Raw genomic sequence first — 23,283 nt, 5'->3', positions numbered from 1 at the left:
TATATATATATTCCAACTGAATCTTATGTAATATGCTTTCAACTGCAGAAAATGTCTAAATTAATGTTGTTGCTTCAATAAAGTAAGGTTTGGGATAAAGATTTGATGTTTTTTATATATATATAGTATTAGTGCGCTCCTTTCCGCTGCATATGCCTTGCATGCTTTGACAGTGGATCAGTTTTGCACAGTGAACTGGTTAGGCATAAAACTGCAAATGCATACAAATGCAGTTTAAGCAATGTCTTTTCCTGTGTCACTATTAGGACTATAAGAGCTATGGTCCAATGATCATACATAAGTGAAAGGTAACACGCAGCTACTTCTAAAACATGTCTTACACAACCATAATAGTATACAAGAAGAAACATAGTAAATACTAAAACAGACATTTACTAATCAGTCTTTTCTGTAATTCAGCACAATGATGGGAAATCCAGTTTGAAACTCATTGCAAGAACTTGTTTCTAACCCTCCCATACCTTCTCCCATCCATATACTACCACAACGGCACATTGAGCCTAGGAAAACCCTGAAGTGTTGCAATTATATCACAACGAAATTAAACTGAAATTAAGTTCCTTTAATTGGAATAATTAGACCGAAAAATGCAAATGTGACCAGAGAGCTGAAGGTAACCCAAAGGCAGAGAAATTTGCTTTAAAAAAAAAAAAAAAAAAAAAAAAAAAAAAAATCCAAGTAAAGAAAGAAAATGCAAAACTTGATGTTGCAATGGGTAGAATGTTAAGATTCAGTTACAACAGGATTGAAAAAAATGATGATCTATTGGCAAAGACAGAATGGGGAGACATTAAGTCATGGTTAAAAATGTAAAACTAGTTTTTACATAATAACTGTCAACTCCACCTCTTGAACATAAAATGGCAAATTACACCCTCTACTTTAGGATAATTTTACAGTTGGTGAACGAAAGAACAAGACAAGAGAAGCGTCACCTGAAAGATGACCTCGACCTTAACTTATCTAAAGCCTGCCAGACAATAACAGACAAACTATTAATATAGCTACCTCTGACAGCATACCTGTCTAGTTCTGACAAAAAACTGACAAATCTGGGCAGCTGCAATTACTTTCATCCACGGTATTTACATTAAAATCTACCTTTTATATTTAACTACATATTTTAGAGCAGCTGTCACTGAATGGGCCTGCAACTTCCAACTGCAAATTCAAATGCTCATTTCATTCACAAGAAGTTAACTCAGGCCAACTTTAGATAAATACAAGATAAATACAGTAGTAGCACAATTGTGCTTAAACATTGCCAGTATGACCAAACTGTAAAATGGTGCCAACACAGTATCATTGATGATATTGTGTTGGCACCTGGTAAAACCCTAATTAAGTAGTCATGCAATTAACACATTCACGAAACTCCTTTAGTATTTGTTCTATGTTGTTTTTTTCTAATTGCACTATATTGTATGGTATTCATGTCATTCGGTCACCCCCACACACATAAAAATAACAAGAATACCTTCAATTTAAAGTAAAGTTTTTTGGCACGCTTAATCTATTGATAAAATACACAGAATAAAAAAACTCTCAAATCAGTCAAGTGTAATTATAATCTTAAAAGCATCTCCTCTGACATGTCTCAATAACAACAGAACTGTTTCACAGCAAATATTTCAGAGGTGTGCCTAATAACATTAATTATGACTCAGTTCCGTTTAGGTGTCAAAGTAAGACATGATGGTTAACCAGAGTGCAAAATACCAGGGCACTGAAATAAATTAAATGAAGCCGTCATTAATTTCAAATTACATTTGTGCTTTTTTGCTATACTCTGCAGCATTAAGCATATATGAGTGTGGCGTTGCTATGAAATACATTGACATAAAGCAAATTACCTGAGGTTAGCAGATGCAGCGATGATGTTCATCTGTCTGCCATGTTGGTATTCAGGTTGCCAGCATACGAAAACTCGGCCGTCAGCTTTTTGCCGTTCACGCTAACCGTTAGTCAGACCTCGCACCTGAAGTCACTCATGGATGTCATACTTTAATTTCATCTCCACTCTCGTCGTTTGCGCAGCTGTCTCTGATTACGGAGAGTTGGTGTTTGTTTCAGTGTGGAAGAGTGGTGCTGCATTCAGGAATAATGGGAAATTTGGGCCTTTACTCAATGTGAAGACAGCCCCTTGGGCCACCACTTTGCCACCTGTGCGTGTGTCCATACATTGCTGCTGTGGTGACGCAACTGCCAGCCCTATCTTTCTGCATTGAGTTTGCTTTTGATAATGACCATCAATAATAGAATGTTTGATTTCATTTCATCACAAATTTGATTTATATTTAGTTTAGACAGAAAGAGAGAGAGTGCGCATGCACTGGAAACTCACCCCACTAGCCCCTCACCAATGCTCTGTTAACTTATTGACATAATATAATTACAGAAGTGGGGAACAGTGAGGACATTGTAGGCCTTCAGAGAAGACCAAATATATGAGCATGTTAAATGTTATATTGTTTTTGTTGTGTCTAGGCGGAGAAAAGGTTAGCTTTACCTCTCCCTGGGTGAAAAGTCAATAGAACATTGTGGGGACAAAGCTACGAAACAAACATACCCAAAGCCCTCTAGCCAGAACTTGAAAAAATTGTTTTCATGTTGGAAGAAAGTGAAGACTAAGAAGTTGCCCGACTGTCTGCAATGAACTTCACATGACAATATTCCCAACATGGAATACTTTTATGGAAAAACCCTTTTAAAGCTTTTGATCTGTGACCTTATGGACAACAGGAATATAAATAATAATATAATAATAAATAATGGAGGAAAAGTACATCTGAATGAACTATACTTTTGTACTCATGGTTACTATAAAATAAATTGAACAGCTGAATTGTGGAGAATCTATCATAGTTAACGATATGTAGCATATCAATATTGACAAAAGTTGAAGCATTTGTATGCGTGTTGCTATGCTGCTTTGCACAAGCTTTAAATTGGTTGCCAGAGACCAGGTGGGTTTCAAGAGAGCTTAGCCCCGTCACTTGTATTTTTTTCTCCCTTTGTTTAGGCTTCATGTAGGAAAAATAGCAAAAAGTACAAAATTATAGGCTGAGATAAATGTGAGTAGTCACTGGGAAGTGACAGAAGAGAAAAAGGGGGGTGCGGGTCGGGGGGTTAATTGAAGGCCCAGCTCTAATACTCATGGTTTGCCACTGAATTATAGCCTACCTTGGGTTTGTGCTATGACTATATAGTAGTATATAAGTAGCCTCCACTTTAAGGTCAGCAGGCTGGCCCAAGCCCAAAGCGATATGTTTTGTCTTATGGAAAAACCCATAATTTCTAACTCTTGTTAACTATATTTATTGATAAATTCTAGAGTTGATACTAATCGTGAAATAAGATTGAGAAATGCCTATAAATACTGTTTGACAGATTAAAGATGAACTGACTTATCACAATTGTGCTAAGATTTGATAGTGTCATTGAATTTTAAAGTTACTATTGGCAGAGAAGTAAAAATTCTGGCGCTGTGACAACACTAGTTATACTTAACAACCAATATGTTTATCTCAGCATAGGAAGCAACTTCAGCATATGATGTCTGCCATAACTCACTGTTGTTGTTTTACTGGCATTAAACTTAAATGACTGGTATTAAAATGTCTTCTGTTTATAACACATGGGTTTGAGCCAATTGGTTGTGATTAGGCTGGATATTTGGCTTTGGTTCATTGTAGCCTACTTGTGCAACTAAGATTTCATTAGTATAGCAGCAGAACAAAAGCTGCCAATGATTTACCCAGCTTCTGGAGGGTACAGTGTGACAACAGAGGCATAGCACTGTCAGGAATTTCTGTATAATTGCTCATAGACTTCAAAAGGTGTAATATGTTTCAGGTTTTTAACCATATTTGTGGTTATATATGTGATATCAGCCAGTGTGGAATCTACCATCAGGGCAACAAACCTTTCATAAGCCTGACCTTGAAAACAGCATTATGCAACATAATCTTTTAAGTATCTAAAGTGATTCAGTTGCTAAAGTATCAACAATGATTCAGCTCTTGAATTATTCCCCTTCATTACCACTCTTTGCTATACAGTACATCCACCATTGTATTAGCCTGACCTCGGTCCATTTCCACTGAAGTTGAGCCACATAAATGGGCCAGGAAAAATCATGTTGGCACTGGCTTTTTGAATGTTTCACAGAGAAATGTTGGACCTCACTTTCACCTATGAAGGAGTTCGCTTATGAATACAAGTGGATGATTAGACACCAGGTGTTTTTATGTATGTAGGTATGTACACACACATATATACGTGTATATATATATATATATATATATATATACACACACACACACACACACACACACACACATATATACTGTATATAAACTGATGTGGTGTGTATCCTCACACAAATGATGATCTTCTCATAATACACAGTACACTTATCTATAAAGAGTGGGTTTATTTTGAGCAATTTGGTTTGACAAGGAAGATGTGAAACCTAGCTTTTCGCTTTGAAATCCAAACACAAAATGATTCTTTAAAGCAGGCTTCTTTTGGGAAAGTAATAAATAGAATATTCAAAGGATGCTGCAGTTCACATTCTCTCTGAGTCAGTCATATATACTGTATCCTTCTTTTTTTATTGCCAAACAACAAAATATTTCTATTTTTAAGGATTTTTTTTCAGTAGGCATGTCATTGATGATTGGCTTGGATTGTAAACCAATTTGCAAGGTTCGAGGGTTTGATTGAGCTCATGTTGGTGATTGCATTTAATAAAAAACATCAGAATTATTTATTAATCAAAATCCTTAAATAGCATGAATAGCCATCAAAAACAAAAACAAAAAACATCAAGAATGGTACCCTAGAAAAAAAATGTTCTTCTGTCTTTATCTATTTGGAGCAGAATCTTATGTCCATCCCTAATAATATCTTACATGTAGGTTCAGTACAGTAAGCCTCTCAATCTGCATAAATCGAGGAACTGTCATCTCAACATGACATCATCAGTTTTCTGTATGGGAAAGGCATACTTCAGCTCCCAGTAACTAGTCTAGTGGAGGAGTTTAAATGTACTAAGGTTAGGACAGAGCTCCTGTTATCTGGGAGTAAAGATGTGGTAGTTAGTAAAGTGGTTCCAAACCCAATCAAGGGGAGAAAGTGGAATCCAAGAATGGCAGTGCAGGAGGCAGAAGCAACGCTCAGGCATACAGAGATTCTGGGTAATGTTCAAATAGGCCGGGGAGGCTTGGGGCTTGGCCCAGGCAAACCGGTGTGGAGTAGAGCAGGTCCCAAGGAAAAGAGAAAGCTAGTTGTAGAACAGGTTCGTAGACAGGAGGAAATATTAAGGGGTGCAAAGGCAGTGGCTCAGGCTAAGCAGGGACAGTGGTTGAATTGGGAAGGTGTAGATAAGAAAAAGCTTAGCTGGAAAGAGCTGTGGAGTATGGAGGAAAGTAGCATTAGATTTTTGATAGGGGCAACATATGATGTATTGCCAACTCCCCAGAACCTAAAACTCTGGGTAAATGGAGACCCGTTATGTTCATTGTGTTCAGGTACTGCAACGTTAAAGCACATTTTGTCAGGCTGTAAGGTTAGTCTGTCGCAAGGCCGGTATACGTGGCGACATAACCAGGTTTTAAAAAGCTTAGCTGCAGGAATTGAAGACTTACGGAGGCAGGCAAATTTAGGAGGGTCTAAAATAAAGAGAGTTGCAATCAAGTTTGTTCAAGAGGGAGAGAAAGTTGGTAAGACAGCAAGGAGGCAAGGCAGCTTAGAGGATGCTTGTGATTGGGAAATGCAGGTAGATTTAGGAGGAAAGCTTGTTGTTCCCCAGGAAATAGCCAGTAAAAAGCTAAGGCCTGACATAGTCTTGTGGTCTAGAAGTAGAATGAAAGTATATTTCATAGAGCTGACTGTTCCGTGGGAGGCTTCAGTTGAAGAAGCATAGGAAAGGAAAAAGCTCAGATATGTAGAGTTAGGGGCAGAAGCAGAGCAGCGAGGATGGAAAGTTAGGATTTGTCCAGTGGAAGTAGGATGTAGAGGATTTGTAGCAAGGTCTGTTGTCTCTTTGGTAAGGGAGTTAGGAGGAAGTGGACAGAGTGGTGAAGGAAAATAGTAAAGGACATGTCAGATGAGGCAGTAAGATCCAGTCAGTGGATTTGTATGAGAAGAAGTAATGGTAGCTGGGGGCCCAGCAGGGGGAGCACTTAGGATAGACAGACTCTTAGGAGAAGCAAGGAAGAAAATCCAGGAAGAGGAAGTGTTTTTAAGTGGGGGGTGTGGCCTGTGTGAGCCTCTTTGAGACCATGCGGTTAGTTCAGGTGAGTTGGCCTGTATTGTTTGTTTGTATTGCTTTGAATTGGTCTGTAGTGTGTCTTTGACTGTCTAGGTGAGTTTGTTTGTTTTAGATGAGTTGTTGGAGAGTGGGGGAGTAGGGGGAGGTAGAGCACAGCCTAATCCGGCGGGGGAGAGTTTAGCTTAAAAAGGCATCTCTCCTCCCTCTACCTCCCTCATTCAAAATGGCCGCCACTTTCTCCAACTGGTTAGGGGAGTTTGTTTGCTGAATCTGCTAGTGTGTTTTGTCCTAGTTGATGATAGTGTTGTTTGTGGAAGCATAGGCAAGGTAAAGGGGAAAATAGTTGTGGTGTGAGGAGCAGTGATGGCTGGCATTAGGGGAATGACTCTGGGACACCAGTGATCACTGTCTAGCCTCCTGGAGGTGTCGTGGGACCAACTAGACGAAACACTGGTGAAAGGAGGTTCCCACCTGATGACCCCAAAGACATGTTAGTTATCACTGCTCATTAGTCTGTATAGCTGAATTAATAGTTATCATAGGACTTAGGATGTTAAGCTTAGGGAGCTATTCACTGAGTCTGGTCCATTTTCTACAGCACAAGTTTATTGTGTTTACCTTAAATTCTTTACTAAATTCAATTATTGAATTGTTCTTAACTAGGCCTATATTTTGTGAATTTAATGTCAAAATCAAGAATAAGTTGTGAGACAAATAATTATGTTGGAGAGAGACAGTGGAGAGAGGGAGAAAACAATAATAAAAAGAAAGGAAAATTGTACCACAGCAATTGAATGTCAGGCTATTGTGAGAATGTAGAAATCACCCTGAGTAAACAGTAGTTTGGCTGTTCAGTGACTAATGTGAAAAAGGAAAATCTTTGTGTCTGATGCATTCTCTTCCTCTGTCTCCTACAGTGAGCATTTGAATAAAGGATAGTCGTTACTGAATTGACCAATGAGTCGCTGAAGCCAACACAACATCAGGTAAACATCAGAAATAAATGCTAGAGATCCTGCTAGAGCGTTCAAGCCAATGGGTTTCTTCACTTTGGTACGTAAACACACAACTATTTAAAATCTGTTTCATGAAAGAAATTGTTTTTTACTTTTACTGCTGCTATGCATATACAATATATATATATATATATTTACACTGTTGCTCATAAAGTTGGAATAAAATATTTTTACCTCTTTCCATGAAATGATTGTGACAATGTGATTTATTCTTGACAGATAAAGTGTATATCTTCTCAAAACTTTAGTAGTCAAAAAAGTAATCTCTTCCAAAGTGATTACTGATGCATTTAAATAGGAATAAACAGAGGATTGTGTCTGAAAACAAAATTATTCCAACTTTATGGGAAACAGTATATATATATAAATACTATATATATACACATATATGTACAAACATATATATAATGAAATATTGCATAACAACAAATAAATATGTTACATTTAGACTCATTTTTGTGTGGCATTTTTGCAAGATGGTTCCTTTGAAACCAAAACACAAATTTAGTTTTTCATATGTAAACTCCCAATAAAAACCGTCTGCATTTTTCTGAAGGCAGTTCAACTCTGCACGAAACCACGTCAGAAAAGGGAAGACACACTACAATCCTCACACACTGCTGCTGACTTGCCTGACACTTCCCTGACAAGAATAAGCAGCCTATGTCATGTGTGCATTAAAGATGAACTTTCCATCTGAAGTGATCATTGAAGGCTTTCCTCCCTCACATCTTTCAGTCCCTGCCTGCCAGCCTTCAAACACGGCCTTCAAGGTGCGTGGCTTCAGGGAAGCGCCCCTTACCTCGTCCTGAAGTTAGCCGGGTGTGGATGCCCGTCATACAAAGATAAAAAGTCATATTCCTCCTCCACAGCGAAAGATTGAAAAACTATATGAATCCTGTTCCCCTCCTCAGCAACAATCACCCAGGTACAGTTCGCTCCATTAGGATATCCATATGGAAACCCAGGGCTTTCTATCGTCCCATTTCTGCCTTTTAAAGTGCCTCCGCAAGTATGGATGAAACCTGAAACAAAAGAAAAGACCAAGTCATTATCAGATGCATACAGACACAGTGAGTAAATAACTTTCTTAGTTGTGGGGAGGCAAAAAAAGTAAAATGCACTTCAAAATATTGAAGAAAAGGAGTAAGTTGTGGAGGTCCTTACAGAAAATATGTTTAAATTTGCCTGGTGCAAGCATCCGAGCAGCAATAAATAACACTAATGCCTTTAAACATTTTTCAATAGGCCTGTACAGATGCTATTCCAAGTATCACTTTTATTGTAACAACTGCATGCACCGTGTACAGTTCAGGTGCAATATATCTTCAGTGAGAACAAATTGTTTGGAAAATCCACATTGTTCTCAGCTGGCACAAGCTGTGAGGGAAATCTGGCAACCTGCTGAATAAGAGACAAGTTTTGTGTTTCCATTTATGTTTTCAGTTCCCCCTTCAAATTAAAAAAAAAGAATAGGCTGTAACACCTACTGCTGTAATAATGGAAGAGAAATGCATAATTGAGGACTTCAGTGATGTTTTTTTAGTGTTACACTGAACAAAGCGCTTGTGATGCATTATTACTGCCCATTTTTTTCCAGTGGGTCAGAAAGCCCCAGAGACAAGTAATAAGCAAGCTCTGCCAATTTGATGCCACAAGCCTTTAACATTATGTTTCACAGCCCACACGAAATATATCTTTGCACCTTGGTACACTGGCTCACTGAAAATCAATACCCTTGACATATTCGGTTAACCTGTTACCAGACACCCCCATTTTTGCGCACAAGGCAGAAAATAATGTACCCAAAATAAAAATGTTACTGTTCCACCATTCAACCCTTGTGATTACAGTTATAAGCCTGGTCTCCTTTGAAAGGTAACTATTTCAATTTTACAACAAAAAGTCACAATGTGTATAAGAGATACTGAGCCAAAGTTACAGAGGCACAAGTATAGTAGAGCCTTTTTGCTTTTTTGCTTTTTTGACATAAAAATGGGAATATACGGCCTGTAGTTGTACTTTTTATGTGGAAAACACATTGGAGCCATTGCCCCAAGTCTGGACCAATTCTGTGTCAACAGCAGTTGCAGTGATATGGGGACCATAAAATGCTTTGCACAGAGAAAATCAGGAGGCTTAGAGCTTTCAAACAATGTATAATTTGTCAAGGTTGTGTGAAGACTGATTCTAGTACAGACCAAAACACACCTAACGTAGCGCAACTGAGTCCAAAGCATCTCATCGATGGGATGGTGTATTTAAGCATCATCATTGTCAGACTACAATAATTTCATTGCTTGGCTAACCTCTGTGGTGTTAATGTGAATGAACACTCTACACTGGGCTTTTTTCGCACACCTGTTCTTCCACTCTTCCACTTCCAGCATACTCTCACACTCAAGCAATGTATAAACATGTTGCCATATACACTGTGTTTCAGTGCACAGAGGAGAGTGCTGTTTTATTTGAGGCTATCTTGAATGTTGTCTAATGAAATGCAAACTTTATTAAGATGCATGGTTTACCCCCGCAATTTACTCCTGGTGTAATTAGCTTTTCACACTCTGTAGGTAAATGATGTTTTGCATAGGTCAGCCATACACACGCACTGCAGTATGGGGGGAAAAAAAAGCGAAACACACGGATCACTTGGCAGCTCTGCAAATCAAATGGCTTCTAACTAGACAAACAGTGGACATTTTGTAAATAATATGTAGGCTTTCTTATAAACTGATGTGAGCAAATAGTCAATATCTTAAACTGTGACACAAACTGATCATTAATTTCCCTCTTGTCAAGCTGTTTCATTTCATTAATTTTGGACAAACCCTTGCAGCTGTTTACATTCCACAAAAGACGACTCTGTGATCAGAAACACGATTATCCACTGGAACATTTTCCCACAATCTTTACGCCTTGCAACACACTGCGGATATCATACTCACAGGGGTCCTGACCCAGAGTCCCTGACATTACAGTACATCTCCACTTGACCATCAGATAACTGACCTGCACTCACCAGACCAGTTCACTCCTCCTGCATCCAATCATCAAGTGGCCTGACCTTCTTATATAGATACAGTTATAGATACAGTATGCCCATGCAGGTTCATGATGTTGTGTCTTGTGATGAGCGGCTGCTCTAAATGCAGTGGGAAAAATTCCCGCCAAGGTTTGTCGCATGTCTAAGTTGAAATTATTTCCGCCACCACTGAGCAAACAGGGTAATCACGGCAAATTTGCAGCATTGATGCGCCGCCTACAGGGTCAACATGATCCAACCTGTGACACGGTACATCGTTGCAGCTTTCAAGTGCTTTCGGGAATATCATAATTACCAGGACAGCCCTCTTCAAGGATTCAAAAAAAGTCTGAGTATGAGTAGAAAAGTGTAGATTTTTGTTGACAGATGAGGAACTGCAGTGTGACAGCTCGTTTGACCGACAACTGCTGTATTTATTATTGTTTGGTCTGTACATAGATTATTGTTGAATGTCTCTGGTTTCACTAATGATTTACTTTAAGTTGTCACACATTCTTGAATCTAATCAACTGAAATTGGGCCTCCCTGGTAGACATCTGATCCAGATTCTCTTCATTTTTCACAAAGCGGCCACCAACATATTCACAATTTGTTTGTGTTTCCAACTAAAAGAAATAAATAGACTGAGTGCACGTGTGACATACATTTTAACATTTACAGTTGATGAAGAAGACATAAAGACAGAATGGTCCACATCCACACTGACCATTTAAAATGGCCTTGAAAAAGAATTTTTAGAGAGCCTTGTCCACTGCTGAAGGTGAGGCCACCTGTAGTTGTGCTGTTGTAGTTTCAGTTTAGACTTAATTCACTATAGTCAAAGCAGCGGGAGCAGATAATTATGAGGGCAGAAATGCATAACGTTATGCTATTTGAATACTAATGTTCGGCTTCAGTCTATTATTCATTTTGGAGTCACCTCTTCCATTTCTATGAACATAATTATGAAAACATTTTGCTAAAATTTAATTTTACCTGGTTAGCTTGACAGGATGACGCAGCTATACTGAGTAGCAGTGGGCGCAACAAAGACTCTGCAAACAATGTAATGCTACACAACATTCTGCAATATTGATCTTAGTCTAAATCATGAGATTATTAAAGTTAACATGAAAATATTGAAGCTTTGCTTGTTTAAAGGTACACGCCACCATTTTTACACATGAAGTTCAGTTTACTTATCACGAGAAATACTTCTGCTTCTGGTAAAATAACTTATATACTATCTTCTGCTGATGTTAGAAAGTTTGAAACGGTAATTCAGACGATGTCACCAGGGCTATCTCGGCCTGGGCTTAAGACTTAAAAATTTTAACAGAAAGCCTGAGAGTGGAGTTATGGGGTTGGAATCAGGAGGCAGGGAGGGTCTAATGAAAGATGGGATTCAGTTACATAATGAGAAAGTGTAGGATGCAAGTTTTGGAACTTGATCCCTACCAGGGACTAAAAACGAGGAGATCTCGGCCTCTGCTCCATCAAATTTGACAATTTCTTAAAAGAAATGTTGAAGAATTCTTGTGAGTCGTCTAACTTTATCAGAATGACAATACTAGACCACTGTTTAATGACCTTTTAAATGTTACAACAGAATGATAACATCACATTTCTTGATTTGATATCTGTTACAGTGAGACAGCCAAGTAAAAATATATGAAACTAGAGATATACAGTTTAAAACACTGCTACATAACCATTAGTTATGCAAGTGAAGTAAACTAGATCTTAGTTGTGGTAAGGTTACCACGCACAGATTTGTAACTGTGTAACTGTGGCTAAACATTGTAGGATAACAGAAATCTGAAGCAATCCTGGTCAGATGGCTGGATAGATGGATATCAACGGAGCAAAGGAAAAAGCCCATAAATCTTCTGCTGGGTTCAGTTAGACCTACACAATCTTCTGCAACAAAAGTCAAGTGCTGCTGCTTTTATTTGAGGCGTTCTTGTATCACCCAGTTTATACAGTAACTACAGCAAGAACAGCACCCACAGAGCTCCATTAGTCCAAGAAATATTTCAGTGTTTGTCGAGCATTAGATGACTAATGTTGCGAACTATTCAGAGTAATGCTGTTTGTGTGAACTGCTTAGCAGTGTTTGTGAGGCTGATTGTTCTGATGTCCTGGGGATGACAGAACAGATGCTCATTGCCAAGATATCTATTTCCCTCTTTCTTCCTCGCCCCCCCCCTTCTCCTTCTCAGATCTATGTATTCCTTTCATCCTTCATTATCCCTGCAACTCTCACGCCATCTGTGTTTTTTTTCCTTCTTTGTATCTCCCTCAGCCTTTTCCTTTCTCACCCTCTCTCCATCTCACTCACCTATTTCATTCACTGCTTCTTCAGCCAATTGTTCCCAGAATCTTTCTTCATCACTCTCTCTCTCTTCCTACTCTGCAACTCTACCTCTCATTTTCCCAACAACTCCCACCTCCACCCACTATCTATTGCCCTCCTAGTTTTTCTCTTTTTTTCTATAAGCTATCCATTATGAATTAGAATCCCCCTTTTCAATGCTGTGAATCATACAAGCTTGTAATATGTTAAGCACTGTCATCTTCATAAAAGCTGTATCTATAAAAAGAACATTGTAAACATTCATCTTGTTACTTCAAAGGGAAACACGATGACATGTGCTTCCTTGTGCAGGAGAGAGGACATGCATTAAACCCATTTACCACTTAGACCTACAGCGTGCCTCCTTTGAATTCCACTGTGACCGCTTATTTGCCTGCTATGACCTCCATCATCACTTCAATTGTAAAACGCATGTAATTGTCACGCTACAACACAGACCATAAATTGTGATGAGAAACCAAATTAACAACATGCTGTGATTGCACAGTGGGGGAAATGCAGTTCAGAACTATGAATCAGTATCATAACACACAAGTCTGGAAGAAAGAGGAGCCTCAGCAGGCAGCCGGCTGACAGATAGCTCAAGAATGGTCCCAGCTGTTCCTCAAATAGTTACAATAACCCCTGGCCTTTTGGATATACACACATACTTCACATTTTTCACTGTAGCACACCTTTGGTGCTTATAACTGATTGTCATATTTGCCGGTCAAAACACAGACAGGAAAATGGCAGTTGTCTTCCACCCTGATGATCTTTATGGAGGTGTTTGGTATTTGTATGTGATGTTAGCCTTGTGCTGCTACTCGCTAATGCAAACAGAAAGCAAGACTGCTGGGGATGATTCTCTGATCCCATCCCAGTGAATACAGATATTTTGGGCAGAATGATCCAGTTAATGAGCCACAGTGCTGTACCCTGTGTGGATGGAAAATAAGATTGATTTTGTAAACAAAATACATTATGCATCATAGAGGGTATCCTATTATTTTCAAGGCCCGAACAAATTTGTTGCAGGCAGGCAAAATTGCTTATTTAAGGTTTACTTTAAGCATGGAAGAAAATGATTCACAACATTTTGACTTTCCTGTGCATGGACTGGTGTATGAACAAGAAAACAGCCAATATGTGGCCCTCTGCCATGAATGCAGATTTGTAGGTAGGCCATGAAGAGAATTTTTTTATGTGAAGCAGGGAGAGAGGAGGAGGAGTCATTTACCGCCATTCAGATTATTATGAGTGACAAACAGACCTTTGGGTAATGGCTGATAATGTAATAGTTGATGGGTATGAGAAATTGCCCATCGTAATCAACTATTTTTGAACAGACCTCCATTAAACAGGCTTGGATAATAAACATTCACAGTGGGACCTGCTCCCTCGTGTAGTTGCTTCAGGAACCTGCAGGGCAGAATTAACTGCTAGACAAAGTCTTTTCTTCCCCCAGCAGTGAAACTGAATTCTGATGAAAGACTGCAGCGCTCAGTTTGGCAAATTTATTGTGTTCCATTTGCTATGTTGTCCTTAAAGAGTATTGAATTTATCTGCTGTCTATTGTGCTGTATTCGTCTTTTATCAGCTGTCCATTGTCCCTAGTTTATGTGGCAGCCTGCACGTCCAAAGTAATTTGTCCAGTGAGACAATAAAGTTGATCTAATCTAACAAAATCCTATAGCTTAGAGCGCACAGTCTAATATCGAACTGGAAGTTTTTGTGCCTTGATTAATGTCATTTTAAGCAGTGGCAATTAAACAAATATTGTAGCGCCCCCCTTTGGTACCAGTCAGTGTAAACATTGTGCATGAGTACAGCAGCACTGCAACAGCATTTATACATCACACACAAAGAGTTTTGGTCCTGGGTAGTTCATTAGAAACATGTCTAAACTTCATTTTGATGTGTGGACAAACAAAGCAGCAGGGGGACAAGCTGCAGCTGCAGGGCTCTTTGTGAGAGAATTTGGCTGGGTCTATTGGACACTATAAAGGGTCTGCAGCTTGAAAAGTCTACAGTGTCAGATGAAAGCATGCTGCATTGACAATGTCAAACCATATCATTACATTCCAGTCATTACATTTCCCCCCCCCATGCACACACATCCAGAACAATGTGGGGTTTGTCGCTCAAGGAGACTCCAACAAGTGGGAAGAGCTTGGGATTCAGCTAACATATGATTAATGGCCAACATGCTCTACAACCTAAGCTACTGATGCAGCTGGATGTATCACATGTGAAAATGCTCTAGTGCCGCTGTTATTATGGTCAGTCATGTATCACTCATTTAGCCAAAACACTAAAGACAGTGGAGGTGAACTGGTTTCTCCTTTTTTTCTTTTCAACATAAGTTGTTATGCGTTATGGCTACTGTGTTTAAACTTCACTTAGGATTTTTAATGACCTTCTAACCAGTACCTGCTATTTTAATACCCAATACAGCGGGCATTTTTTATGTTAAGTAGAGATTTGAGCTGAGACTCAGAGCCAGATACATTGGCTGACATAAACTATATATGCAAAAGGGGAATAAAAAGGAGAAAATAAATACTTCAATATAAATAAGTGTTATCAGTAGTGGCTGTATAAGGATGTAAGGGTCAGTGTATCACCTATCAAAAAATTTGCAAGTAAATTAACTGCATGACTTAAATGCAAATACTCTTGCTGCTCCGAAATAACACAGCAATTCGAGCCTTGCTTTGAACACTTGCACTACCAGTCGATCTATGCATGAATAGTGTGTTGCCTTCACCCTTCATACATCACAGTATCTGTCTTCAAACAAATCCTGAGCCCAGTATCTACAAGCCTACTGAGCTATGTGCTTTCAAGCCTCTCTTTTTGACTTATTTTTGGCGTGTATTATTTTCTCTCTCTCTCTGCTTGATACTCCATTTCCTCACGACTAACTTTAGTATATGTTTACTCAAGGACACTTCCTTCTCCGGGTGGCAAATCATCATTGTTCATGATGATGGCCTATCACAAACAAAGAGGGAGGCAACAGCATCACTCCTAGCAATCAAAGTGAAAGTACAAAAAACCTGCATTGATTTGCACCTGACCGCAAAGGTGAGTCAGCCAATATAGAGATATCCATCAGCAAGGCTTGGTTACAGTGCGCCGACTGGAGAGATAGAGCCCTTACCAAGCAAAACAAAGGTCAACAAACATCCGAGTGGGCTTCATTTATTGCGGAGTTCTTGTCTCACTGTTATATCCCCAACCCTTGTAAAACATCACAAAGAGGGACAGTAGTGTTACACCGAGACACTCCTGGGTTTTGCTCTGTATTGATCGAAGTCTGGAATTCAGGAAATTTATGGGTGCAGCTCTGGGAAATAATTTTCATATACTATGTTAATAATAACAGGAGTGAAACTTGTAAAAAAAAAAAAAAAGAAAAAGGAAAGCAAATTAAAATTACAGATTATGTTGCCATTGATTAGAGGAAACGAACAAAGGACAGAAAAAAATAACCTTCTGTTGCTTGCGTGCTGTCATACCTTCACATCATGAATCTTCAGGGTCTGCACCATATCAAATCAGAGATGCTGCAGCGCTTAGGAGTTATATTTAGAGGTAATTTTGTTTTTAGAAATCTAAGCACTTTTCTCTCAGATCTATGACAAGCTGTACTCTGAGCCACAGACATAAAATTTGGAGAGAAAATAATTTTTCATCAGCACAAGCAGGAATACAACAATGATGACTGCTGGGGCCCAGACAGCAACCTTAGTAGACAGAAATCTCAAATTGATGTCCCCAAAGAGAAGGATTTTATCTGCATGGCTGTGCGGCACCTTCACAATTCATACTGATAGAATGTGCGTAATCGCAGGCCCTCACTATGCTTGTCTGCATGGTTGATGAAAGGCAAATGGGCTCCATACAGCAGAAACAGAAAAGAGGCTTTCTAGAGAATGACTATTACCTCATGAGTGTGTCATTGCAATTTGGAAAAGGGCTCTGAAATATTCCATTTGGTGGTTTTAAATTGCCAACCACTGAGGTGAAAAATACTAAAATCAAATACACTGCCACAGCTGGCACATGCACAAATACACACCCCAAACGCACACCATTGCACAAGGAAATAACAGAGGTTGTGTGTCTGTGTGGCCAAGTATAATAACTGTTTCTCAACGTCTGCATGCTGCTGGTGCTTAAGTTACTTCCCAGCAGATACAGTATTTTATATGGCTAGACACCAATACCTCCTCAAAGTGCTACTGAGCCATATTGCACCTGATGCCAGGCCACCACTGCGAGAGCTGCTGTACAACACAAAACCGTGAGCCAACAACACATCTAATAGGACGCCTGTCTCTCTAGCCTCCAATCTTCCAAACAAACAATAACATCAACACTTCACTTTCCCCCGAAAAAGGAAAAGGAGAAAAGCACAGAACAAGAATCTGTCTTTTTCTATCTGAAAACAAACAGAGGCTGATACAACACTTGACTGCTTTTCGCTTTCCAAGTAAACATCTTCCTCCAGTTTACAGCCTGTTCACATAGTGAGGATGTGTTTTTCAGATGCAAAGCAACTCACTTGAAACTCAATCACAAACTCACACAACGTCTCATTGACATTTAGCAGGCGGTAGATTCTCCTGAAATTGTTTGACTAATTCTATACATGTCAACCTGTAGCCCCTCCAGGAAAGAAAAGTAATAGCTGTTCTATTCTTTCCTCCACTTGCGCCACCTGCAGGCTGATTACAGCTGAGTCTTTTGAAACCTTTTTCATGCATGTGCCTGTGTTTTTGGTGTTTCCCATTTAACACCTGTTGAACCTGCAGATAACGTTGTCACACAAACCTGCAAAACATATGAAATACTCAAACAGAAATACAATTCAGCTGGTGGATGTAGAACTTATCTCTTTTAACTATCTATAACCTGGTCTTAACATCAGACTAAACCAAAGTATTAAGTAGTGAAGAGAATTCTTCAACATAAAAATTATACTGACACAACCACACATATTTCAGTGACACGTAAGTCTGCTGATTATTTTCTCGAGTAATCATTTTGTCAATAAAATGTCAGAAAATTGTGAAAAATACCTGTAATCTCTTCCCACAGCCCAAGATGATGTCTTCAGACATCCTATTTTATTCAAACAACAGACCCAAAGACTCTCCGTTTGCCATGTTCCAAACGTTCCACGTACCACGTTTATCATATGTAACAAAGAAAGGCTTTGGACAAAGAATAAAAAAGATTTTTGCAGGTGTAAACTGTAAAATATAGAAGATCAAATGCAAGTACATACACACACAGAGCTGGTATTGAAAAGACAAAATGCACCACAGCTGTAACACTCATTGCCTGTAGGTGGCACAATAAAGTGGCTATTATTTTCTGTGTCTTTTTCCAGGTCTGAAACTGCGGGTGCTTTGATGATACTGGCTGGCCTAGGTTCAGTTTCTTTGTAACAGTCACATCGCATGCCCTTGTTGATGCTCTTATGATCAAAATCACTGGTATTAAGCTGAGAGGAGACAAAGATGAATGAATAGGTATGTTAATAAATACGGCTCCACAGGCCAGCACCAAAGGCCAATGTACACAGCGTGGAACCCTAAAATCAGATGATTAGTCAATCAATGATTTTTTTCAGCATGCACAGCAGAGGCCTGAATGTGTTTTTTCGCCTGAAAAAACACTCCAACCCTGCATGAGAGATCACATTTATACTATTTTATTCCTAGAAGAAAAACAGTCAGGTCAAGTGTTGAATTAACAGCAATGTAGCATTTATGAAGAAATCAATAATTTCCTTAGTAGCTGATCCAAGAGCCTCTCACGGGCAATTCAGATTGTATGTTCTACTTGCCTATGTTTGTTTAGGTCTGTACGTTCTGGCTAGATCCAACCCCCAGATCTGCCTCCTCAACACTGACAGCAAAGTGGTGTAGGTGAGAGGTAAGCTTGCCCCACCTATCATTTTAATTGCCACTGAAATATGCTATAGAATCACATCAACCTCCACTAAGCAGACTACCTCCTCAATTACCTTCACATCACCCCACTTTGTTTCCCCGACCATTCTTCACCCCTGCCTGCTCCCCTGTCACACATCAAAACTCCAGTTGACAGCCACAGACACAAACAAGAAGAGCAGTGGGCACTGCAGAGGAAGATTCAGGGAAGATACGTGGGTTATAAAGTGAATAATACTGAAAATATGAAATACTGTGGATAATATTATTAACAAGATTTTTTTTTAAACACCAAAATGTATGGAGGCTGTCGTGCTACAATGAACACATAAGACATACACATAGGTTTCATATAATGCAGTTAGTGGCTAATTAGTTACAGGAAATCTCACTTAAAAAACCTGCTTTTCCGCATCTACATTCCCTTTTGATAAATGTTAGTAAACAGACAGACTTGTCAGCTTTTCTAGATTTTAACCTCAGCATGGATAAAACCAAATAAATGCATACACTTTTATCAGTGAATATGCCTCCAGGCAGAGTTAACAGAGTTTAATCCCATCTGAAAATGGCACCTGAGGTGCATACAGTCCGGCTTGAATCTGTATCCTTGACTCTGGAAGCTGCTTCTCCTCAACCTATTACATTTAATCTCAACAAACGGTGAGCTATTTTTCTTCCTGAAGACAAGATATTGCCAATCTTTCTCCCCCCAAGAGAACTGCTTATATTAAAACTGATACCTGAGAAGAACTGACTTAATCAGAACCAGCAAACTATATCCATCCTTTGCAGGCATCTGTCAGCACAATCTAAGAGCCTGGCCCAGGCCTAAAGCCATGAGCGAGAGGCCAGTGGGTGAGCCGAGTAGTACTTTGGTAGACCACTAGGACCATCCAGTGAAACTAAAAGAGGCATCAGGAATCCGGGGAGTAAAACTGTTGGTGTTCCAAGTTCCTGTATCCTGGAAAATAGTATATTGTTCTTTCCTGTTATAGTTGGACCCAAGTGATTCTTCGGGAGACGGTCCACTGTTTTCTCACACTTCAACTTTTCTTCAGTTGTGGAGATCAAGAACCTGAGGGGCAGTGGGATAATGCCCCCCATTCCCTGTAGATAGTGTGTAATTACACAGACAAATTGTAATCCTGATTAGCCCTAGCAGCCTTTCCAGCCTGTTTACATAATCACATTGAGAGAAAGTCTTCATCAAGGGCTCAGTGGCCAGATTACTGTCTGTGCAGAACCCACCTGATTACCAGCAATTAGTGACCGCCTGGTATGGAGTTAAAAAAAAAGATAACATTTTTGACAAAATATGGAAGCTCGAAGAAAATTTGAGAAATACAGGCGTAATCACAATAAACAGAATTGGTGGGATACAACAGATGGGCAATTTTCAACAATCTGTTCACTATTATTAATCGTTCACTGTCGTTTGATGTGCTAATGTCAGTGTGAGATACAGAACAATGCCAGTGTGTTCTGTTTGTCCTCTCCTGTGGTGTCCCTTCAGCTTCCCATGACGATCATATCGCTTCCTACTTTTCTCATACAGGTCACTTTGAGGACTGTCCCGTATAGAGACTTCCCAAAGGACAGAAACTGAACGTGTGAGTAGATCCTGATCTGCAAAGAATCATAACATTCATCAGTTTCAATAAGACATGTGGCCATATTTGGATCTTCTCCACTTTCCTTTTAAGAAAATCACCAGTCTCTAACATGATGTGATCCACTGCTTATACAAAGAATGGGGTGCACTCAGCTTTGTGACCGTTTCGTAATTGTGAACTTGATTGATCGTTGTCCAATCGATGGATGCAGCCTGACTGTCATAAGATAAAAATGCAAATGCAGCTCCTGTACTGAAGAGGAGATACAGTAAAGTGCTCACTGTCAGTGTAAAGGAATTCAATTTGCATTTGACCCATGTCTTCTGCTCTGTTTAAAAAAAAAACACAGTGGCTGCAATTGAGCTTCCTAAATCTGTGTTTGTGTCAAGCAGTTTTATAAGTTCCCCGAGGATTAGGTGACACAGTTGCAGTGGATTTTCCTCAGTTGTTTGGTCGTGGACTGCTGCAATGAGAACATCTTTTTTTTTTTTAACTCAAACGTCACTGTTGCTGAAATTCACTAAACGGCACTTCATGATATGTGTAGAGCGCCAAGAATCAAACAGGTAACTGAGGTAACTTTGTGTACAGAGAGTCAGCACTGTGATACTCCCACGCACAGGATCCTGGCTCAAAAATAATCTAATTTCTAGTCAATGGAAAAGCACTTATGGCTAAGCAGCGTTGTACAAACTTTGCTAGATAGGGGCTTTTTTTACAGCATCATTATCTTAGCGGGAGAAGTGAGTCACAGGCCAGATCTTGTAGATCTCTTTTTACCTCAGCAAACATTGTGTCAACTGTCACAGCATACGAACAACAGCTGTTCTACGGTTCTTCCTCCTCGCCTTGCTCTGTGTCACTATTTCCTTTGCTCTTTTCCAAGTGAAGACCCAGGCCTCCTCCTCCTTTCCTCCCTCCCTCCTTTCCTCCCTCCCCAATTCCTGGCTGGCTGGCTCCCTAATAAGTAACAGAACTAGGAGGATTGGCAGTGGCCTCGGGGTTTGACATTGCCACAATGTGGGTGGTGATGAAACAGCAACTGTGACCGACTCTGCTCGGCTCGACTTGGCTCATTCTTGGTGGGCGCTGGTACTCTGCATGCTGCACATTTCATCCACCCCCAATAGACAGACATGAGAATTACTCACAGGGTGAACAATCTGCATGTAAATTGATATCTGAGTGCCCCTACTCAGACACACATATATGCACTGAACAGATGAACAGCCATGCACTCACACACACAATGCCCCTGAATACATGTGCGCATACACAAATACAATGAGAGGTAAAAACATTCAGAGAGCTGATATTGGATTAGATTTTTTTTTCTTCAGCTTTAATTTTAGCTGGAAATGAGAATTTCCCACAGTAAGTGTGACATGACTTGCGCACACATACACACACACACACACACACATACACACACACAGACACACAGACACACGCGCGCACACGCACACACACTTCCGCTCAGTCTTTATGATCAACATGTAACTAAAATTGCAAGGAAGCGAGAGATTGATTTTTATTTGTTTCCTGGAAATGCTGTTTAAATGTCAGTGGACAATGGATGAGCACATGGTAACTGCTCTGTGGTAAATAAGCAACAATTGATTTGACTGATTTGAAACTGTAGTATAGAAATATCATGAATCAAATTACTATTGAGAACAAGGGGAAGAAAAACAGAGGGCGTGAGACAGTTAAATCAGGGGATTTTGTTGCTACACATTCTCATTGAAGAATAATTTGAAAAGCAGTATCAGAAAAGTGGCGTGTCACTGGAATTCCCAGTGGTCTAAATACATTTAGCTGATGCGTTTAAGGTTGGGAAAAATGGAAGCAGGGGTTACCTCACCAGCTACAGCGAGTATTCAAATGGACAGACCCTGAGAAAGAGCCACTAGAATACTAACAAGCCCACCTTACACCTGCCTGCACTAGCAAGTCCGATAAACACCAGTGGACAAATTGGTTCCACACTACAAACTGCCTCGACCCCCCTGAATGGCTCCACTAACATTTCTGGCGAGGAATTGGCCTGCCGCAGATCCCACATAAATACTTGAAAACTCGACTCAGGAAAGAGAAAACGCGAACGGCTTTAGCCTAAATAAATGAGAATCTCCTATAGGAAATCTGCAGTGCATGCACTTGCGCCTCAACAATTCACTAGTTCGCCTACTAAGCAAAGCAGCTCACGTAGGCTATTAGAGGGAGCGTAGGCTACCGCAAGAATATCTATTGAGCGGCTCAGAGCCTCGCTGAGCGCCAAACCGGTGAAATGCGTCCCTTAAAACTCCATCCAGTAAACCCTGGTTTAGCGTTTTTTTTTCTTTGCGCACGTCTGTAACGTTAAAGCTTTTGATTTGTCGCACGCACGCACACAAACACGCGCACACAGGCACAGCAAGCGCATCAAAAAACACGGAGCATTGCTGCAGTGGCTCGTACCTTTCACACAAGTGAACATCAGTGAAAAGATGAGATTCCAAAAAACAATCCCCGTCCTAATCCTCATCGTTTTGGTTTGAACAACAAAGTCCCCTCGGCCACATTTAACGCATCTCCTGTTGAAGACGTCCCGTAGTTCAATAGATCCGTCGTAGTATCCGTCTCTGTAAATCCCCTTCATGTTCACAACTAACACATGTAACCTACAGCCTATGTTTTCTTTCTGTGGGGTTGAAGTAGATTCCCTTTGCCTTCTCAGAGGAGAGACAGGCTGAGCCGTCCGCCGCGCGATGTCAGCTGATAGGAGAGAAGTGAGCAAGACTGAATTTTAGGAGAGGACCACAGCAACCTGGAAGAGGGCTCAACCATCTCTGCTGAGAGGGGCATCAAGTGTGAGGATCTCTGGTGGTGCGCTCTTGCGTCTGCTGTTCAACATTTTTCCTTTTGAATCTCTATAAAGCGGCTGAGGACTGAGAGGAGTCTAGCCTACAGTTTGAACGCTGCCTTTATCGATCGGCAATTGAACCACGACAGAGTGAGAGA

The 23,283-nt window shown here is 40.0% G+C and overlaps 1 protein-coding gene across 1 annotated transcript in view; it reads right to left on the bottom strand.

The window, feature by feature from the left end:
• The window catches only part of csmd3 (CUB and Sushi multiple domains 3), a 216,856-nt gene extending 193,935 nt beyond the window's left edge, over positions 1–22,921 (bottom strand). Inside the window, exons 1-2 of the mRNA XM_022753266.1 lie at positions 22,741–22,921; positions 8,117–8,339 (exon numbers count right to left, since the gene is read on the bottom strand). Of these exons, the coding sequence (XP_022608987.1) occupies positions 8,117–8,339; positions 22,741–22,921 (404 nt within the window). The remainder of the gene's footprint in view (positions 1–8,116; positions 8,340–22,740) is intronic.
• Between the last annotated feature and the right edge of the window lie 362 nt (positions 22,922–23,283).

The sequence above is a fragment of the Seriola dumerili genome, unplaced genomic scaffold (genome assembly GCF_002260705.1).
Source record: "Seriola dumerili isolate Sdu_G_001 unplaced genomic scaffold, Sdu_1.0 BDQW01000191.1, whole genome shotgun sequence".
Taxonomy (NCBI): Eukaryota; Metazoa; Chordata; class Actinopteri; order Carangiformes; family Carangidae; genus Seriola; species Seriola dumerili.
This window is presented reverse-complemented; position numbering and strand designations above follow the sequence as displayed.